This window comes from Eleginops maclovinus, chromosome 9, assembly GCF_036324505.1.
Source record: "Eleginops maclovinus isolate JMC-PN-2008 ecotype Puerto Natales chromosome 9, JC_Emac_rtc_rv5, whole genome shotgun sequence".
Classification (NCBI taxonomy): domain Eukaryota; kingdom Metazoa; phylum Chordata; class Actinopteri; order Perciformes; family Eleginopidae; genus Eleginops; species Eleginops maclovinus.
The window spans coordinates 8,278,596-8,296,502 of record NC_086357.1 but is presented as its reverse complement, the minus strand read 5'-3'; the positions used below and the strand labels follow the sequence as shown (position 1 = coordinate 8,296,502).

The 17,907-nt window shown below is 40.3% G+C and overlaps 2 protein-coding genes across 3 annotated transcripts; both read left to right on the top strand.

Moving 5' to 3' along the window:
* Nucleotides 1-902: 902 nt before the first annotated feature.
* LOC134869981 (elongation factor 1-delta-like) lies at nucleotides 903-10,033 on the top strand. 2 transcript variants are annotated; one of them, XM_063891970.1, is made up of 9 exons: nucleotides 903-1,085; nucleotides 5,826-5,970; nucleotides 6,309-6,380; nucleotides 7,164-7,220; nucleotides 7,601-7,682; nucleotides 8,644-8,756; nucleotides 8,869-9,069; nucleotides 9,194-9,388; nucleotides 9,901-10,033. In XM_063891970.1, the coding sequence occupies exons 2-9, from the start codon at nucleotides 5,830-5,832 to the stop codon at nucleotides 9,937-9,939; spliced, it is 900 nt and encodes a 299-aa protein (XP_063748040.1). In that variant the 5' UTR covers nucleotides 903-1,085; nucleotides 5,826-5,829; the 3' UTR covers nucleotides 9,940-10,033. The 2 variants fall into 2 exon arrangements, with proteins under 2 accessions (XP_063748040.1, XP_063748041.1); XM_063891971.1 differs by lacking the exon at nucleotides 7,164-7,220.
* LOC134869980 (uncharacterized) lies at nucleotides 1,100-5,819 on the top strand. Its single transcript, XM_063891969.1, has 2 exons — nucleotides 1,100-2,887; nucleotides 4,090-5,819. Exon 2 carries the CDS (start codon nucleotides 4,090-4,092, stop codon nucleotides 5,572-5,574), a length of 1,485 nt encoding a protein of 494 aa, XP_063748039.1. The 5' UTR covers nucleotides 1,100-2,887; the 3' UTR covers nucleotides 5,575-5,819.
* Nucleotides 10,034-17,907: the final 7,874 nt, after the last annotated feature.

Sequence of the window (17,907 nt, the reverse complement as noted above, 5' to 3'; positions counted from 1 at the left end):
CACAGTGTTCTTCTTAAACAAATGCAGTTTATACTTCTACACCTTTTTATGCCTTTGACAAGAATAATTTGTTTTAAGCAAAAAAGAAACGTTGGCTGAATCTTGAAATTGACTTGGACAAGTAAATTATTTGATCGTTAAATCCAATTGGTCAAATCCAAATTTGATTCCTCCCATAGTTAGTAATATTGTAGATATACTTAGATGCACAATACTTTTATGTTTTCTTTCTCAGTTAAGGCATACTTATGAATGCAATGTAGTGATACAGAAGATAACACTGGTGTCAGACTAAATCCAAACTTTACTCATGTACCTAAGAAACATTATACATCAAGGACTAATATTTGGCCAAATTATGTACAAAACTTATTGATAATTAAAGAAAAATCAAGGTGATTTCTTTAAAACAAATTGTCAGTACATAGCCCAAAGAGTTGTATACTACATACTGAAAAGCAGGAATCCTAGAAATCTGCATTCATCTGCAGTTGTTGAAACATTGAAATAATGTACACACTATTGCATTACTAATCATAATCTAATATATATAATAAAACACTTGTGTTGTTTTATTAAGTCAGATTTTAAATGGATGACTTTTACTTGTAATGTATTTTTACACTGCCATGCTACCTTTACTATTAAAAAGTACTTCTTGCTGGACTGTGTTAAAGTCCTATTTGCCCTAACAAGGTTGTGGGATTTAGTTTTTACAATAACATATAACGTCATAAGGGTTGAGGATTGTTATACTAGGACAAAGGTTGAACTTTGGGAATGAGTTCTTTAAACTAAATTAAAATATGTTTCAGTATCAGTTAAGAAAATGACTCCACTCTAAGAATATCAGTAAATAATTATCTGATCATCCAATGTCAACAAACATGAGATTTAAAATGGAGCCATGAGGAAATGATTAATGATTCATAACTCCCCCCTCCCCCATGCTCTGAGATCACACAACCACCCGTGCTCCTTGTCCTTCCTCCCTCCTCTTCCTCGTTGTCACACACCGACTCCCGGAGAAACACGCGTTCTATCCACCGGCCTGTCTTTACACCGACAAGACAAAATACAAAGCAGTAAGTACGTCAACGCTGACTGACAGCTTGGGTTTTCAGTCTGGGGAATACTATCTGGGATCATTAAAGAGACGTTTTGGGCAATGAATGGAGATTCAGCGGTTTACAGACAGCAGGGATTCGGCGTGCGTTAGCCCGGGCTAGCTAGCGGCTAGCTGAACTAGCAGCTTGCTAGTGCTGAACATCCTCGGTGCTAACGCATCCCGCAGCGGCTGTCACGCTGGCTGGACACCGGCTTCAGCAGCTGATTTACATTGACCTTTTTACTATTAGTAAATGTCTTTATAAGAAAACAATACTGAAGTGTAGTATGTGTCGCATTTAATAGTAACTACCCACTGACAGCGTTTGATCGCAGCTAGGTCCTACTAGCAGATGAGAGATGGCTAATGTTGAGGTTAGCAGGGCACACCTTCTGATGATGACAGCTCTGTAAAACTGCCTTTTATGAATTGTTTTATTATGTTGCATGACAGGTTTCTCTTCATTACATTAACAGTTACACCTTGCTGACCTTAAGCGTTCTTTTAGGATGTAATGACATATAAAGGACATGTTTTATCAATTTAAACAAAAACGGCAGGTTTTCAGATATAAAGTGGTTATTTGAAGATGTTGGGCGTGATGATGGCGTAGTCCTGTTAATAAGCTGTGTATTTTATATTTACATTTTAAAATACAATATTATTAGGTAATATATCAGTGGTTAAGTGAAGCATTTGCAAATCACTGCACATCACCCTTGCTGGGGTGCTTAAATGCATCAGACACTTGGCTGAGGTTATTTGAGGAGACTTCCCCAAAGGATGACATTATGGGGATATTCACTCATAATCACATTGAAAGGGTAAAGCTGGCGATTTTTATTTGTTATCAATAAATTCCATGCATAGGCCATATAAAACACTGATTAGACCCTTTGTTAACGTGACACATAAATATGCTACATTGATGCAGTGGGAGTCATTTTCTTTCATAATTAACCAGAGCACTGCAGTTTATTTTAAGACAATGGTACCCTCATACACCTTACTGCTGCCAGAAATACTCACTAGATCATCTAATGCTGCTTAAAATAGCCCTGTTTGAGTGGCATTTCTTTAAAAATCACAGTGCCTATACTGCCTAGTATTATTCAGCCTTTGTTATTTTTAATTTATGGAAGTATAAATGCAGAGTGTCACAGGCGGAGTAGAGAAGTCGAAAATATAGAATTTTTCCAGTATATCCTTTAAATAAATGACTGTCCATAGAGCGACGTATAAAGGGGTGCAGCCTAGCAACCCAGCATATAAATGCATGTGCAGTTGCAGTGGTCTGCGTACAAGAGTGCCCTATTCATAGTGTTAAACTGTAATATCACCACTAATGTGCTTGATTTAATTTTCAATAGTTCTGCTTTAAATTAACATTACATTTTTTATGAAATTGAGGAAACGGTCCCTGGTGCCCTTTCAATTGGAAAACTTTGAGATGTGTCCAATAATTGCTCGATGTTCTTTCTTATTATCAACAAAAGCAGATTATAGTGCAAATATTTTCCATTTGAGAGAGTTTCATGTCAATTTATTTATTAAGAAAAATCTTTCTTTCCCCTCATCTTGCATTCAGAATTTGACAAGTGAGTATTCCTGATAACATTGTTGACATTTTCCCATTTGAGTTGTGGTATGTCCATAGTTTTGCAAGGTGGTGATTGTTACATTTCTTTTGAATGGCCTGCGATTAACTGGATGAAAAGAACGTGTTGAGCATTTGACTTTGAGTACTAGTTTAAGCTCAACACATTTATACCCAGGAAGGTGAGTTAAGAGATTGAATATGATTTTTACAAGCATTAAGCAGGAAATGCTTTCCCAAATGGTGTGTCCAAATCCATTTCAGTATACCACTATTCATCGCACTATTACTAACGTCCACGTGTTCAAACATTAAGGGAAAGCATTTCCTGTATTGCAACAGAATAATGTGACTTCAGGAAAAACAGCATGGGTTGTGCAATGTTTGCTTATTTTTATTTTGTATTTAAGAAAAAAATATCTATTCAGTTTGCTTGCATGGGCATTTTTTTTCATGGATCATTGTCTTTTTTTGAATTCATTTTTTTATATAGAGAAACGTTGTTAATATTTTTGCCCTGCACTTGTTACACGCACTTTTCGTTTTTGCATGCTTTCATGTTGCTGTGTTATGACTCGTCAAGTCTTCTGCCAAGAACAATTTAAAATAGTTGCAATAAAATGATTCTAAATTAAGTGTTGGTTAAACATGTTATATATGTTTGTTCAAGAATGTTTAAAAGCCATTTATAATAGTCACACTGCAGCTATTTATGTTTTGAGTAATCAAAGGACCAGAGTCTCTTGGGTGTCAGATGAAGATAACGCTGCTTGATTTTGGTTACTATACATAGAAATTTGCCTAATCAAAGAACAGGTAAATGCCTTTTGTGGAACATAATAAATATGAGCTCTAGTGTTTTAATGGCAGTGTGTATGCAGATATTTCCCAGTCTGGCTAAATAAAGCATGTTTTTTTTGATAAAGCATTGTGTTGCAGGAGAAACTACAACTAACAATCTTGCATTCAGACTTAAAAGTATTTGGACCTAAAAAAGCATGGGCCCCAGTGTTCATTGTCCCTTACTTTCTTGAGTTTATGCCATTTAAACTCAGCCGAACGCTCTCCAAGCTTTGATATGACTTAGTCAGCATCTCCCGTGCATGAGTTTGTACAATACTAACAATTCTCCAACAAGTAAATTCCATTCATCAAACCTTTTTAGTTGATCTGCATGGGTTTCTTCTCAATTTCCTGCATGCTTCCTGTGTTTCTGGGACTGATTTGTAGACTCTGTTTCAAACTTACAGCTCTTTGACTTTCATTTGGTTGACTGAGTCTAAAAGATCAATCCCTTTGTGTCTCTAAACTTTCCTGCGTCTATCTTACTAACCCAAAAGCCTCTACCTGTTATTCTCTTTTTTTTTGCTGCAACGGATCAAAGATGTCTAAGAAGAATCCCTCGTGCTCTGTACTGGATCAGTCGGAGCTAGAACAGCCAGCCAGCCACTGTCAGGTGGACCGGTCTGCACCTGCAGCCTCGCCGTGTAAGAACAAGGCTGACTCCGGTCAAAGAAATGGAGATAGGGCATCATCGTCCCCAGAGAGCGAAAGTCTAAACGGAGATGGTAAGCGTAGTGGGAAAAGCCGTCGCCGCAAGAAGCGTTCATCCAAACCTGAAAGTCAGCCTGAGGTGACGGTTGACAGTAAGATCAACAAAGAAGAGAAGCCAGAAAAAAGGACAAACCAGCCTGCATCGGACCCCTGCGCTGGGCTGATGGGCCTGCAGTCGGAGTGTGCTAATGTGTGGTTTGAGCGGAGCATGTACGAGCAAGCCGAGAGCCTCTACCAGTGCTGGTTGGCGAGCTCCTCCAACGGGACCACCAAGTCACGGTCATCCCCGGCCCCCGGGAAACACTCAAAATCTCAGTCGTCTGTAGCTCCACCTTCCTCAGGACCGGTGTGCCAGCATGGCGATCAGGTGGCCTGCCACCATGTTGTCCAGACCGTGTGGGTGAACAAGACAACCTTTGACCAGGCTGAAAGCCACTATGCTGAAGAATCAGTTCAGCGACCAATTCCGAGCTCTCTGGACTTCCAATTCCCACCTAACCCCTCCGTCACCCCTCAAACACCTGATGAAGGATATCAGTCTCTAGCCCCGACGCCTGCGACCCCGGTCATCCAGCAAGCAGCCGTAACACCAACCAATCGTCAGTCGATCAACGGACTCCCCCGCATTCCAGTGGAGCTGCTGAGAGACGTGTGGCTGGAGAAACCTCTGTACGACCGTGCCGAAGCAACTTTCTACCAGAACCTGTATGGCAACAACTCCTCCAAACGCTCCAGCTGCCCCCCCACTTCCAGAAGTAGCGACCACCCTCAAAGCCTTGTGGAAGAGGAGGAGGAAGAAGCTGAGGAAGAGGCGGTGGAGGAAAAACGGGTGGTCCAGCAGGGGAAATCGGAAATTTTCCACGCTTTGCTTCCTATTCAAGAGGAAGAGGAGCCAGCTGAGGTCCAAGAGAAGGTTGAAGCGTCGGGGACCGGGGTCCGCTACCTCCTTCACCCAGACAGTGAGCGGGTGTGGTTGGACAAGTGGCGGTATGATGCTGCAGAGAGCCGTTTCCATGCCTACACTGGGAGTGATGCTGTGGTGGTGAAGCAGGGTCGGCGGACAGAAGCAGCATCAGCGGCCCCCACCGCCCCACTGAGGGACAAGTATGACCAACCCGGGAGAATGGAGTCGCTCCAGATGTTTCGTTTTACCTTTCATTGTTTTTTCTTTTATGATATCATGGGTTTGCCTCTTTTGTTTTTGTTGAATGTGAGCCCATTTTCTTTCTTACTTTTTCTTTGCTCTTTTTCATTTGTGTTGGTTCATGTCTTCTTTATTCCTTGTGGTCTGTTTGAGATTTGGCTGCGTGACTGACGTTCGTATGAACCATTGTTGCCAACTTGACTCCATTTAAATATCATTTTTGCTGTTATGTAGATAAAAGAATACATACGATAATCTGTTTTAAAGGGTCCATATTATGAAATAAGAAATCCTTCTGATCATAAATAGAATATTGGTTATTTCTAATCATTTCAATAATAAAATTAATTGTAGTTTTTCCCCTGACCTTCTCGGTTCTCTTCATTCATCCCTCTATTGTCCCTCTTATCTCTCTTCTGTAGCACCATGAGTTCTGTGGACTTCCTGGCCCAGGAGAAGATCTGGTTCGACAAACCTCGCTATGACGAGGCAGAGAGACGCTTCTACGAGCGCACAGACGGCTCCTCACAACCCGCAGAGGTACCCGCAGCGATACGCTCAACCGAGGTTTGCGAGACTTGTCACTTTAGAGTTTATATTCTTTTAGTTGTCACACCTATCTGAACACTTAAACCATTTAACTTCAAGAAGATATAATTTGTTGTCATTTTTGGTGTAAATGTTCCACCAGTAGTGACATTATGACACATTTAGGAACAAGATTTATTTTGAATTTGACCTTTTCTTTTATGAAGTCTGACTTTCATTACATTTAAAATGTGCACATGAAAGCCAGGTTATAAAATGAAGTAGTCAAATATGCAAAATTGAAATGATAGAACTACAGAGACGTTTAATATGAACAACGTGGCGGTTGTTTACTTTTTTTCCCTTCTTTTTTTAAGGATGTCGGATCCAACACCATTCTGCAGGACATCGCTAGGGCCAGGGAGAACATCCAGAAATCTCTAGCAGGAGTAAGTACACCTCTTATCACACATTATCACCCTTTACTCCCGTACCTCATGTACTATTGACTGAGCAAACAACGTCCCATATGTCCTGTAAGGCACATGGCTTTAAAATGTCCAGGAAAACGTGACATGGGTCAAGACTGAATTCAACAGTTACAATTATAGCGATAAATAATGTTATTCTGCTGAATGTTGCAGCTCCTTAAGGTTTCCCTGCTTTACTTAATTTGGTAAGGAAAATTTGGGAATGAAATGCCTATAAACTCATCTTTGGTAAACTTTGGACCTTTTTGTGGAGCCAAACATAAAAAATTAACTTGTCTTTGTCTTTTAACAACCTAGACTGTTCAATGCTGGTGCTAATAGAAACATTTTTGTTGATGATGGTTACAATCAGGCTTTTGCATATTAAACTTATATTTTGAAGGACTTGTTTTATAGATTTGAGCTTCTTTAATTAATATTTCATTTAATAGTTGCGGAAATGTTATAGGAATAGTTTCCATCGCTGCAATATCTAATAAAAGTAAAAGCTTGGTGGTCAGCTGATGCTAGACAAACGTTACTCTACACAAATGGGGGTGTCTTTAATAATCTTTATCTTGTCCTGGTCTTTTTTCATGATCTTCATTAAGTATTCAGCATCCACTCTTCAACATCTTCCATAACCTCCCAGCTCTCTTTATTGTTGCTTCTTTGCTTCCGGTTTTACCCCCCCGCGATCTTTCTACATGCTTCCCTCAGTTTCCTCCCTTTTTTCATGCTTAAATCCCCTGCCTCCCCCAGCTGAAGACTACACTGTGTAACAGAGGGCATCCTCCCCTGAGCCAACAGTCCCAGCTTGTAAGTGCCTCTGAGCCGCCTGTGTCTCCGGAATCTTCTGCCAATCAGTGGACCTTGCTCAAGTTTGAGTTTGTTAGACCTTTAGTTGGCTTTTAGATAATATGTGTGTGTGTGTTTGTAGTGTTGCAGACCACTGTTTAAATAGCTGCCTGTCACTCATATTTCTGTCATGCTCTATCTATGTATTTCTGCTGAGATGGACAGTTGGTGTGCTGTGTGTGTGTGTGTGTGTGTGTGTGTGTGTGTGTGTTTGCATATGGGGTCTGCCTTTAATTCCTTGGTGTGATTAAAGGACTAATATCCAGATTTTGGCTGTTAAATGTTTCTCTTGTCTACAAACTGTGTCCATTATTTCCTCTCTTTGTGTCTTGGCTGTGCAGAGCGTCAGCGGTGCAGCCGATCAAGGAGAAATCGTCTGTCGCATCAAAGGCCTGGAGCTGGAGAACCAAAGCTTACACCAAGGTGGGTTTATCCTTAATAAACATGACATTTTGTATTCTTAAGAGACACAGTACGGTATATTATGATTTTTAAAAAAACATTCTATTAAATACTATAGAACACACAATTTTTGTCACATACAATTATTCTTTTGTAGTGCAAGGACCTTTCTGACAATTGAATCTTTAAGAGATACTTAAATGACCTTTTGATTTTGGCTGTCTTTTGAATTTTTTATCACATACTAAAATTTAACCATTTTTAAAACCATAATACACATTTTTGTGTGTGACATAGTGTGTATATATATATATATATATATATATATATATATACATATATATATATATATATATATATATATATATAATGTATTTTTTTGTTTTTACAACATTACTATTTTTATGCAATTGTTTTTTTATGTCATACTATACTATTTCATAATTACTTTTATCACACTATTGTATCACTTCCTTCTATTACATATGTAAGTCTACTATACTATGAGTTTTTGTGGCATATTTTGCCGGCACGCTCTGAGACTGGGATCAAAAGAGGAAATGCAGCAGTCTACAGTACATTTTTAAAACACAAAATAATAATATGGGGGGTCTGCCTTCTGATTGGATGCCTTTCTGAGTTATGCATGTGGCACACTAAGCCCAAGTGTGTAAATACAAAACTAACATGAAATCACACACTATATTATGTCACAAAAGACTTCTGTTATCCTATGAAGGAGCTTGTTTTGAATACATTGTTGGTGGTTTTCTGTTTTTATTCCTGTCCCTTTCTTACACACAACACTTCCAAGTTAATAGACTGACTTATTCCACTGTCAGCAGCTCAATGCTCTATCTTTATCAATGTATTGTTTTATAGTCATTATTTGTATTTCTTTCTCAAATCAGGCAACTCTCGTGAAACCAAATTTCCCCCTGAAATAAAGCATTTCGATTCTGATGTTTTCCTGTTTCTTTAGTGGTGGATGACTTGAGGGCTGCACTTTCCAAACTGGAATGTCGAGTAGCAGTTCTGGAGAAGTCTCCTGCAGTCGTGACCCCTGCTGCCGCTCCCTCAGTACCATGCACAAACGTGAGTTCATACAGATTGTTCTCATCAAATGGGTCTTGCTGTGTTCTAGTTTAATTCATCCTCCAGTCGATTACTCCTTGTGTAACCGTGTCGTTATTTTCACTCTGCTCAGGGCACCACCGTCCAGCAGCAGAAAAGCGCCCCGGTTAAAGTCGAGGAGGATGATGACGACGACATCGACCTGTTTGGTAGTGATGACGACGATGAAGAGGCGGAGAAACTCAAAGAGGAGAGGTTGAAAGCGTACGCAGAGAAGAAATCCAAGAAGCCCGGCATCATCGCCAAGTCTTCCATCTTATTGGACGTCAAACCTGTAAGTCTGCTTCGGACGGGTTTCCCTAAAAATCCTAAAAACTATTCCCACATACAGGGAGTTAATACATAGAACTCTCTTTTAAGTACTAGTAGGTGATATTCACTTTCTTTTTTTATATTAGTGGGACGATGAAACTGACATGGGGAAGCTGGAGGAGTGCGTGCGCTCGGTGCAGGCTGAGGGCCTGTTATGGGGCACGTCCAAACTGGTTGCCGTGGGATATGGTATCAAGAAACTCCAGATCGCATGTGTGGTTGAGGACGACAAGGTGGGGACAGACCTGTTGGAGGAAGAAATCACCAAGTTTGAAGACTATGTAAGTACATCATGCCGTGACTTCTCAGCTTGATATTGAAAATCAGAACTGCAAATGTGAACATCCTTTCTAGAGTTTCTTTTTTGACAGGTAAACTAATCTCAGCTCCAACTCATTTTCACCACATGATGGCAGCGGTTTGCAGACTCACTCATTGTCTACACCTAGTTAAATCTAATGTTGCAGTCCTGCCTTGATGGAGGTTATGATTTTCAGTTAATTTCAGATGTTAACACAGCGTTTGTCAGTGAGAAGCTGTCATATTTTTGACGCTTGATCATCATCAATGGATATGTGAACCAGTGAAAAGTGTATTACTTTTTAGATTTAAAGTTCTTCAATCAATGTCCCTGCTGCATAATTGACGTGCCATTGTGCGTGTCAGTTAATCAGAATTCTGTGGTTACTCGAGGCTGCAACGACAGCTTAGAAGATTGTATTTACTTCAGTGACTTTAGAAAACATGCCATTCTTTGTAAACTCATTTAAGTTTCTCTTTTTCTCTGTTTCAGATCCAAAGTGTCGATGTAGCAGCTTTCAACAAGATCTGAGTCCAGTGTGTGTCCCTTTGTGTCTTTCGTCACGCCTTGTTTCTCTGCTGATGTGTCAACGGTTAATGATAATAAAAACAAACTCTTGCACTTATACTATTGTTTTTGTTCTTGATTTAAAGGGTAATTTCCCCCAAATGACACTTGTTGCCTCTAAGGGGCACAGAGTAATTGGTATAATTTGTATAGATCTTTAGACCTCCCCATCCACCTCAATACATTGGAATTAAGAGGATTTTTGTTTATGGTATTCAACAAAAAGTGTTGATTTCTAACAAACTCGAAAAAACACAAGACACCTTACCAAATCAAACTAGAAAGTACATGCATTAAATTTGGTTAGTGGATGCACACAGTACCAGGGATAATGTTTCTGTGAATTCTGATTATTATTTAGTGTTCAGCACATGTAATACTGAGGTGTAGAAAATCTCACAGATTTATGATGTAAAGCCTGAACAAAGACAGACTATATGAAGCATTCATTATAGTATGCTACTATGACTTTTTAATAGTATCAAAAAAAGCGTTCTAGCCCATGGGAAAACCAAGGCACACAACAGATGCAGGTACATTTAAGGTGTATTTATTATAAAAAAATGTAAAGTATGTTCATCACTAAGAACAAAAAAGGCCAAAATGTGCAGGGGCGATCCGGGAGAAAGGAGGGAACAGGTGAACCCTGCAGTGGAGCTTTTCTTCCGAGAATCCGGACCAGGTGCTCTGAATCCGGCAGCTCCTGTGACACCTTCAAAGACAAATGGAGAAAAGTGACCGGCAAAATCATTCCTGATATCAGAGGTTAGGCAGGGCTCTCATAATGGCCTTTTCTATGACATGAGTTTAAAACGACGTACTGTATTATCTTTATTTATGGGATACTATACTATGATTATTTGGAGAAACTATATTATACTTTTTTTTCTTTCTTTGTCAAAATACAAAATACAAAAATACAATACAATATTGAGTGGGCATGAAAAGTGTAAGGTCGGCCATTTGTCACAAAAATATGCCTCCAAATTTCAATAAAATAGCACAACTTTGTGACGTAAAGAAAAATAATGACCCCCCACCCAAACCAATCTAACCAAAACAAAACTAACACAGCACAATAACATGTGGTGAGGAAAGAAAAGGGAAAATTAAAATGAAAACAAAACACACACACACACACACACACACACATCAAACTTCAGGGGAAAGAAGGATTCATAAAATGAATGTCACAACGGGGGATGATAGTTAAGGTTATAAGGTTCCTACCCCAATAAGCCTTTCAAAGATTCAGCTGCTGTCTGCCAAATGGAAAGAGTTTTTTCAGTAGCTCCATGAATACGGGCAGTTGACAATTCCAAATATACCACATCTAAGAAGGTAAGAATCCACTGTCTAATGTTAAGTATCTGTGAGGGTTTCCATCGCGTAACAACATTACCATCATCTTTTTAGCGGCCGTGAGCCCAGCTAGGATGATGCGATTATTTAGTCTAGAAGTATGAAGTTCTGAAAAATCATTCAGAATCAGAACAGGGACAGTCGCTGGTACCAACACAACCACTAGATCTGACAGGGTCGAAGCAACATCATACCAGAACTGTGTTACCGGTGGACAATCCCACATCATATGTAGGAACGTTCCTGGAGACTTTAGAGTACAAAAGGAGCACAAGGGAGAGTCTATCAGTTTCATGTAGAAAAGTTTGCGATGGGTTAAATAAGTTCTATGTATGAAATTAAAATGTATCTGTTGATGGTTAGGATTTACACTATCCCAAACATCCTCCCAGTCAAATTCTGGATCCAGAGCAGGATAGTCTTGTCTCCACAATCTGTCTAAAGGCAAGTCAGGCTGGATCCTAGAATAAACATGTACAACCTAGATACCATACCCTTGGTATGATTTTGCATTGACATCAATCTGCTCAGGGGATGAATGGATAACGGTTGCCGCCAAGGCACGCCATATGCTTTCAGGGCTGATCTGATCTGTAAGTAAAAGAAGAATGAGGAACCTGGAAGATTGAATGAAGTTCTAATATCCTGGAAGGAACCTAGGGCGTTGCCATTGTATAAGTCTTTAAGGTAATGGATACCACTATTGCTCCAGTGTGATGAAGAGATATGTCTCCCTCCAATCAGTAGCCCTTTGTTGTTAAACAGAGGGGAAAGAGTATGCCATTTACAGGATATCCTACATTCCTTTTCTACCACGCGCCACGTTCGAATCACATTTGAAACTAAGGGACCAAAGCGTAACATGGTTTGCTTGTCAGAAACATTAGAAAACAAGACATCTTCCAAACTCCATGGTCGTACCATTTTTTCTTCCAACTTGCGCCAAGATACTGGGGTGTCAGGATCACACCAAGTAACAATAGGGCGGAGCACAAATGACCAAAAGTAATACTTAAAATTAGGTACAGCTAAACCACCATCCCCTCTACTCTGCAAGGTGGAAAGTTTCAGTCTGGGACGTTTTTTGTTCCAAATAAATTGGGAAACGTCAGAGTGGAGTTTCTTCCAATAATCTGTGGGAGGGCAAAGCGGAATCATTGAGCTAATAAAATTGATTCTAGGTAAGATATTCATCTTAACAATAGCGGTCCGGGCCTGGAGAGAGGCAGGTAGGATAGCCCACCTATCCATATCATTCTTCAGGGTTTTATGCATTTCCCAAAAGTTATGAGTTGTAATGCGATGAAAAGAAGGGAAAATCTTAATTCCAAGATATTGAAAGTGCTGGACAACAGGGACATTAGTGGGGAAAGATAGCGTTTTCGCTGAGTCATTAAGAGGCAAAAGAGCAGATTTGGACCAGTTGATCTTAAATCCAGAGTAAGAGCCAAACTCCTCACAAATTGATAATAAATTTGGTATTGACTGAATAGGATTTTCCATAAAGACTAAGACATCGTCTGCAAAAAGAGCTACTTTATGTTCCGTATAAAGAATCGAAATGGGGTTTATGGAGGTACACTGTCGTACCATTTGAGCCAGGGGTTCGAGCGAAAGGGCAAAGAGTGAAGGGGCTCAAAGGGCAGCCCTGTAGTGATGACCTAGTGACAGGGAACGGAACGGAAAACAACTGCCAAGTTAGAACTTGTGCAGTGGGGTTAGAGTATAAGACCTGAATCATATGGAAAAACCCTTTCCGAAACCCCATAGTTTCCAGTACAGACCACAAAAAGGACCACTCCAGCCTATCAAAGGCCTTCATGTCATCAAGCGACAGCACAGCTTGTGGGACTTTTGCATCTTTTGCAGTATCAATTATGTGAAGAAGTCGCCTAGCATTGTCAGAGGCAAGTCTGGACTTGATAAATCCCGTCTGATCACAATTAACTAAAAATGGCATTAACTTTTCAATACGCCGTAAAATTAGCTTGGCGTAGATTTTGAGGTCCGCAATTAACAAACTCAGGGGTCTGTAACTAGCACAGTCTGTTGGGTTTTTGTCTTTCTTTAGGAGCAAAGATATAAGGGCTGTATTGACATCTCTTGAAAAAGTGCCTTTCTCAATTGACGCTTTGATCATGTCTAGAAGGGCCTAATTTCTCCCAGAACAGATACAACTCTGGAGGTATCCCATCTAAGCCAGGGGATTTATTGGACTGCATAGACAAAGCCGCGCTTTCTAATTCTTCCACCGTTACAGGGTTATCAAGGCTCAAGGAATCTTCTACTGATAGAGATGGTAGATTTAGCTGTCCAACAATGTTCTCACATCCATTTTTGTCCAGCTGGCCCTCGGATTGGTATAAAGTGGAATAAAACCCACTAAGCGTTTTATTAATGTCTTTGGGTTCTGTTGTAATAAATTCAGCTTCAAGGGTTTGTAATCTGGCAGATTTAGCTTTACGCAAATCGGAAGTGAACAATGTGACATTACTTCTAATAAAACCTTTCACTGCATCCCATAATATCCTATGATCATCTACTGAACCCATATTAAAAGAAAGAAACTCGTCCAACTGAGAGAATTTGCGCTTTAAAATCCCCATTCTTTAATAATGAAGAGTTAAAGCGCCATCTAGTGGCCCGTTTTGATAAATATTTCAGAGAGGCGAGACAGAACACTCCTTTATGGTCTGACAGAGCAATGGGAAGCAAAATAGTATTATCAATGCTTTGAAAAAGGTTTTGGGAAGAAAAAAGAAAATCTATTCTAGAGAATGTTTTATGCCTGTGAGAAAAAAAATGAATAGTCTTTCAAGGTAGGATTAACTGATCGCCAGACATCTACAAGACCTAGGCTTTGGACCTAAGATCGCAGAGCAGCAGTAGCCGATTCTTGGTCTCTTGAGGCTCTTGGACGGGAACGATCTTGAGCCACATCCCATACAGCGTTCATGTCAGGCCCAACTACTAATGAAGACTCGGTCAGTTCTAGCATATGATGTGTTAAGCAATTTTTTCGCCGCATAAACCGAAGCGACTTTCCGCCCGTAAAGCTCTGCTTTCACAATTACCAATCTGCCCACCGTGTCAGTCCTAATGTCCAGCACTTTAATCGGACAAAAACGTCTAGCTACCACCGCCACTCCCGTGGTTTTCGTGTTTACTGACGAAGACGCAATGACATGGTAGAATCTATTAGCAAGGCGTTTGGAATCATGACCTAGCAAGTGAGTTTCCTGCAACAGGGCAAGATCGACTTTTTTACAACGGAGCAGTGACAAAACACTAGCTCGCTTATGTGGTGCGTTTAAACCGCCAGCATTTCAAACTAAGAACGACAGATCACCCATTATCGTATGGACCAGATTTCATAAAAAAGCAGGATAACTGAAAACATTGGCAACAACCGGACCCAGCAACCCCAAGCATAACGCTAACATCTGACAACTTTTCCCCCATGTCATGCATGTTGGATTTCCTCACATAGCATTCAAGATTTGCCATCACACAATATAACATATCCCCCGTAGACAAAGACAAGACAAGAAAAGGGACAAACAATGACAAAAAAGACAAGACAAAACATGAGACATAATGCATAAAATAAACTATGCAGGCAAACAATTTAACCTTTAGCTGATCCGTGACCATGTATGGATATGGGGCAGCAACACTCCAAAGCCCAACCCATGACTTACTAATTTAAGCATAACAAACCATAACTAAATAACATGATACTCAGCAGAATACATCAGTTCTGCAAACATTATACCAGACCGAAGTAGCATTCATCATGCAGGTAACGTAATGCCTAACACAAAAGAGAATGCTATTGTGGGTGAGGCTTAGTGGATGTGTAGGACAGTAAAGGGGCTATTCAAGTTTTGTCATCGCACACACTCTGGAGTGTCGGTCAGAACACTGCTTCACGGCCAGGATGTTCAGGGTATGAGGTGTACGTTGGACAAGGCAAGGAGACGACGACAGGATGTTTTAACCACTTTTATTGAAGTATATTCAAGCCGCCAATGGGCAACAGACATATGGTTACAGGGGGTTTGTATGTTTGTGTGTATGTGTGTGGTTTTCTCGCATGAACGCACACTTCAACAAAACAGGGTTTCTTACAGCAACACGGGAGGACATGTGCCACTAGCAGAGTGCTGGAATAAAACGTAGACAATGCGCGTTGCGCTCAGTGTGACGTAGGTCCCGTAACTAACAAAGTAACAGTCCATAACCTGAAACGGAGAAGTCAACATATTAAATGCCTAGAGCCTTTTGTACAGCTATCCTTACCCTTCACCTCTCAATAGAGGAAGAAAAAGTCCAACAACTAAAAAGATCATGTAGGAGCTCCCAGTTCCAAGTGGAAATCCAAAAAATCTGTAGATATTCTGAGTGCAGTCCACATAAATTGAGGAGAAACAAATGTCCAAGCAAAAACGCAGGTTTCTCCATTCATTTGAATGAGGCCCGTCGTTTTGCCTGCTGCCCTCTGAGCCGCAGGCAAATTACAGTCCTCATGCAAAGCCACAGAGACAGTTTTTGAACTTACAACAGCTTCAAGATGTCTCTCTCCAAGCCAAAGAAACGTAAAGTTGATTCGGAGAATCGCCAATTCCAGAATGAATGGACTGACAATATTTGTTTACTTTGCCAGCCGCAACAAGTAATAAACCGGTGTGTTTATTGTGCAACGAATTCGCGATGAAAGAATACAACGTAAAGCAACACTATAACTCAAATCACGGCTCGTTTTCTGCCAGTTTTCCCGTGGGCTCAGAGTAACGGAGAAGGAAAGTACAGGGACTGCTAGCACCGTTTGAACGGAGTCAAGTGGCTTTCAGTCGCTTTTACACGGAACAAGACAGAGCTACGATAGCATCCCTGTGAGTAGCCTGGACACTAGCCAGCCTTTGTTTTACACTTTTGTATAACATATATGCCATCCTATAAATCGCATTTTTGCGATGTTTGGCACAGTATTGTAACTTTTATTTGATTTTCTGTTTTTGTTTCACCTTGAAGTACGGTTGCATTGTTGTCGTACAACTTGTAATATTGAAATATATTTTGTCTAGGTGGACCCGATTCGAAACCCATGCTCTGTATTTGTTTTGTTTGACCCATTGTGTAACCAATTAGATTTGTTGTTTAAGTTATATGTTTCTTGTATGTTTTAAAATTCCACTGGTGGTGAGGCTAACATTGTCGAGCTAGAACGGCTAGCAGGTCACGTCAAGTCGTTGTTGCATTGCATATGCAGTTCCGTTTGTCGCCACAGGAGTGGAGTGTTTACCCTTTTTTTGTAAACGCTGTTCAGCGTAACTAACATTGAAAATGGATGAAGTAGTGTTGTGATTGTACGCTGTATGTCAGATTGACATAGTAACTGTATATTTTTGATATAGCATTAGTTTTAAATGAGACACTGTATGATCACCATGATAAAATGTGTGTGCATTTAGATATAAATTAGAACTATAAATATGTTTGCTTTATTAACACATTACATATTAATGTAATGCTGTAAAATATAGTAGTTTCTAGGAAATTGTAATATTATTGTAACAGGATATTAGTAATGTAGTATGCTATAGGCAGGAAATATGACGTCTGCTGCAGGTGGACCCGATTCGAAACCCATGCTCTGTATTTGTTTTGTCTGACCCATTCTGCAGGCAATAAACTACTTCATTCTGAGAGTGTCCCAGTCCATCGAATACCAGCCAAACACAACGCAGGTTACACTTGCTGTCATTGATGAAGTGGTTATTGACCAAAAAGTAAAAGACAGCGTCACTTCAGCCATTAAAAAAGTACCTCTCTCAGACACAACACTTCGCAGAGTGGAACTACTTGCAAAGATGTGTCAGGGAAGCTTTTGGAAAACCTTCGAAAAGCAGAGTTTATATCAATCGCTGTGGACGAATCAACTGACTGTACTGACATGGCCCAGCTATGCATCTCTGTGAGGTCTTTTGATTTTTTTTTTTAACTTCTGGGGCTTATTCCGTTGGAGGGACACACTACAGGTGAGGTTATTTTTCAAACGATAGTCTCGTTTTTTAACGAACGTCAACTGGATATTAAAAAAGTGTGGCTGTTGGTCACTGATGGCTCTCCAGCCATGATCGGCAGAGTGCAGGGGCTGGCGGTGCGTCTATCTGACATAGCCCCACACATGTAGTATTTATATTGTATTATTCATTAATCTGTGTTGTGTGCAAAGCTCAGTGGTGATTTGAAAAATCCCATGGACACTGTCATGAAAATTGTGAATTTCATTCGCTCAACCTCCAGCCTACAACACCGCCTGTTCCGTCAGCTGCTTGCTGACACGTTTGCTGAACACACGGCCTTTGCTTTAAAACAGCTCCTGCAGTCTGAGGGTGTGGTAGACGTTTGGTCTAACCATGTTAGCCAGTATCAGTACCCCACAATGAGGAAGGTAGCCTAAATACTGACAATGTTTGGATCTACCTATACTTGTGAGTCTAGCTTTTCTCATATGAATGCCATCAAACCAAGGGCACGTTGCTCCATGACCAATGAGAAGTTGCA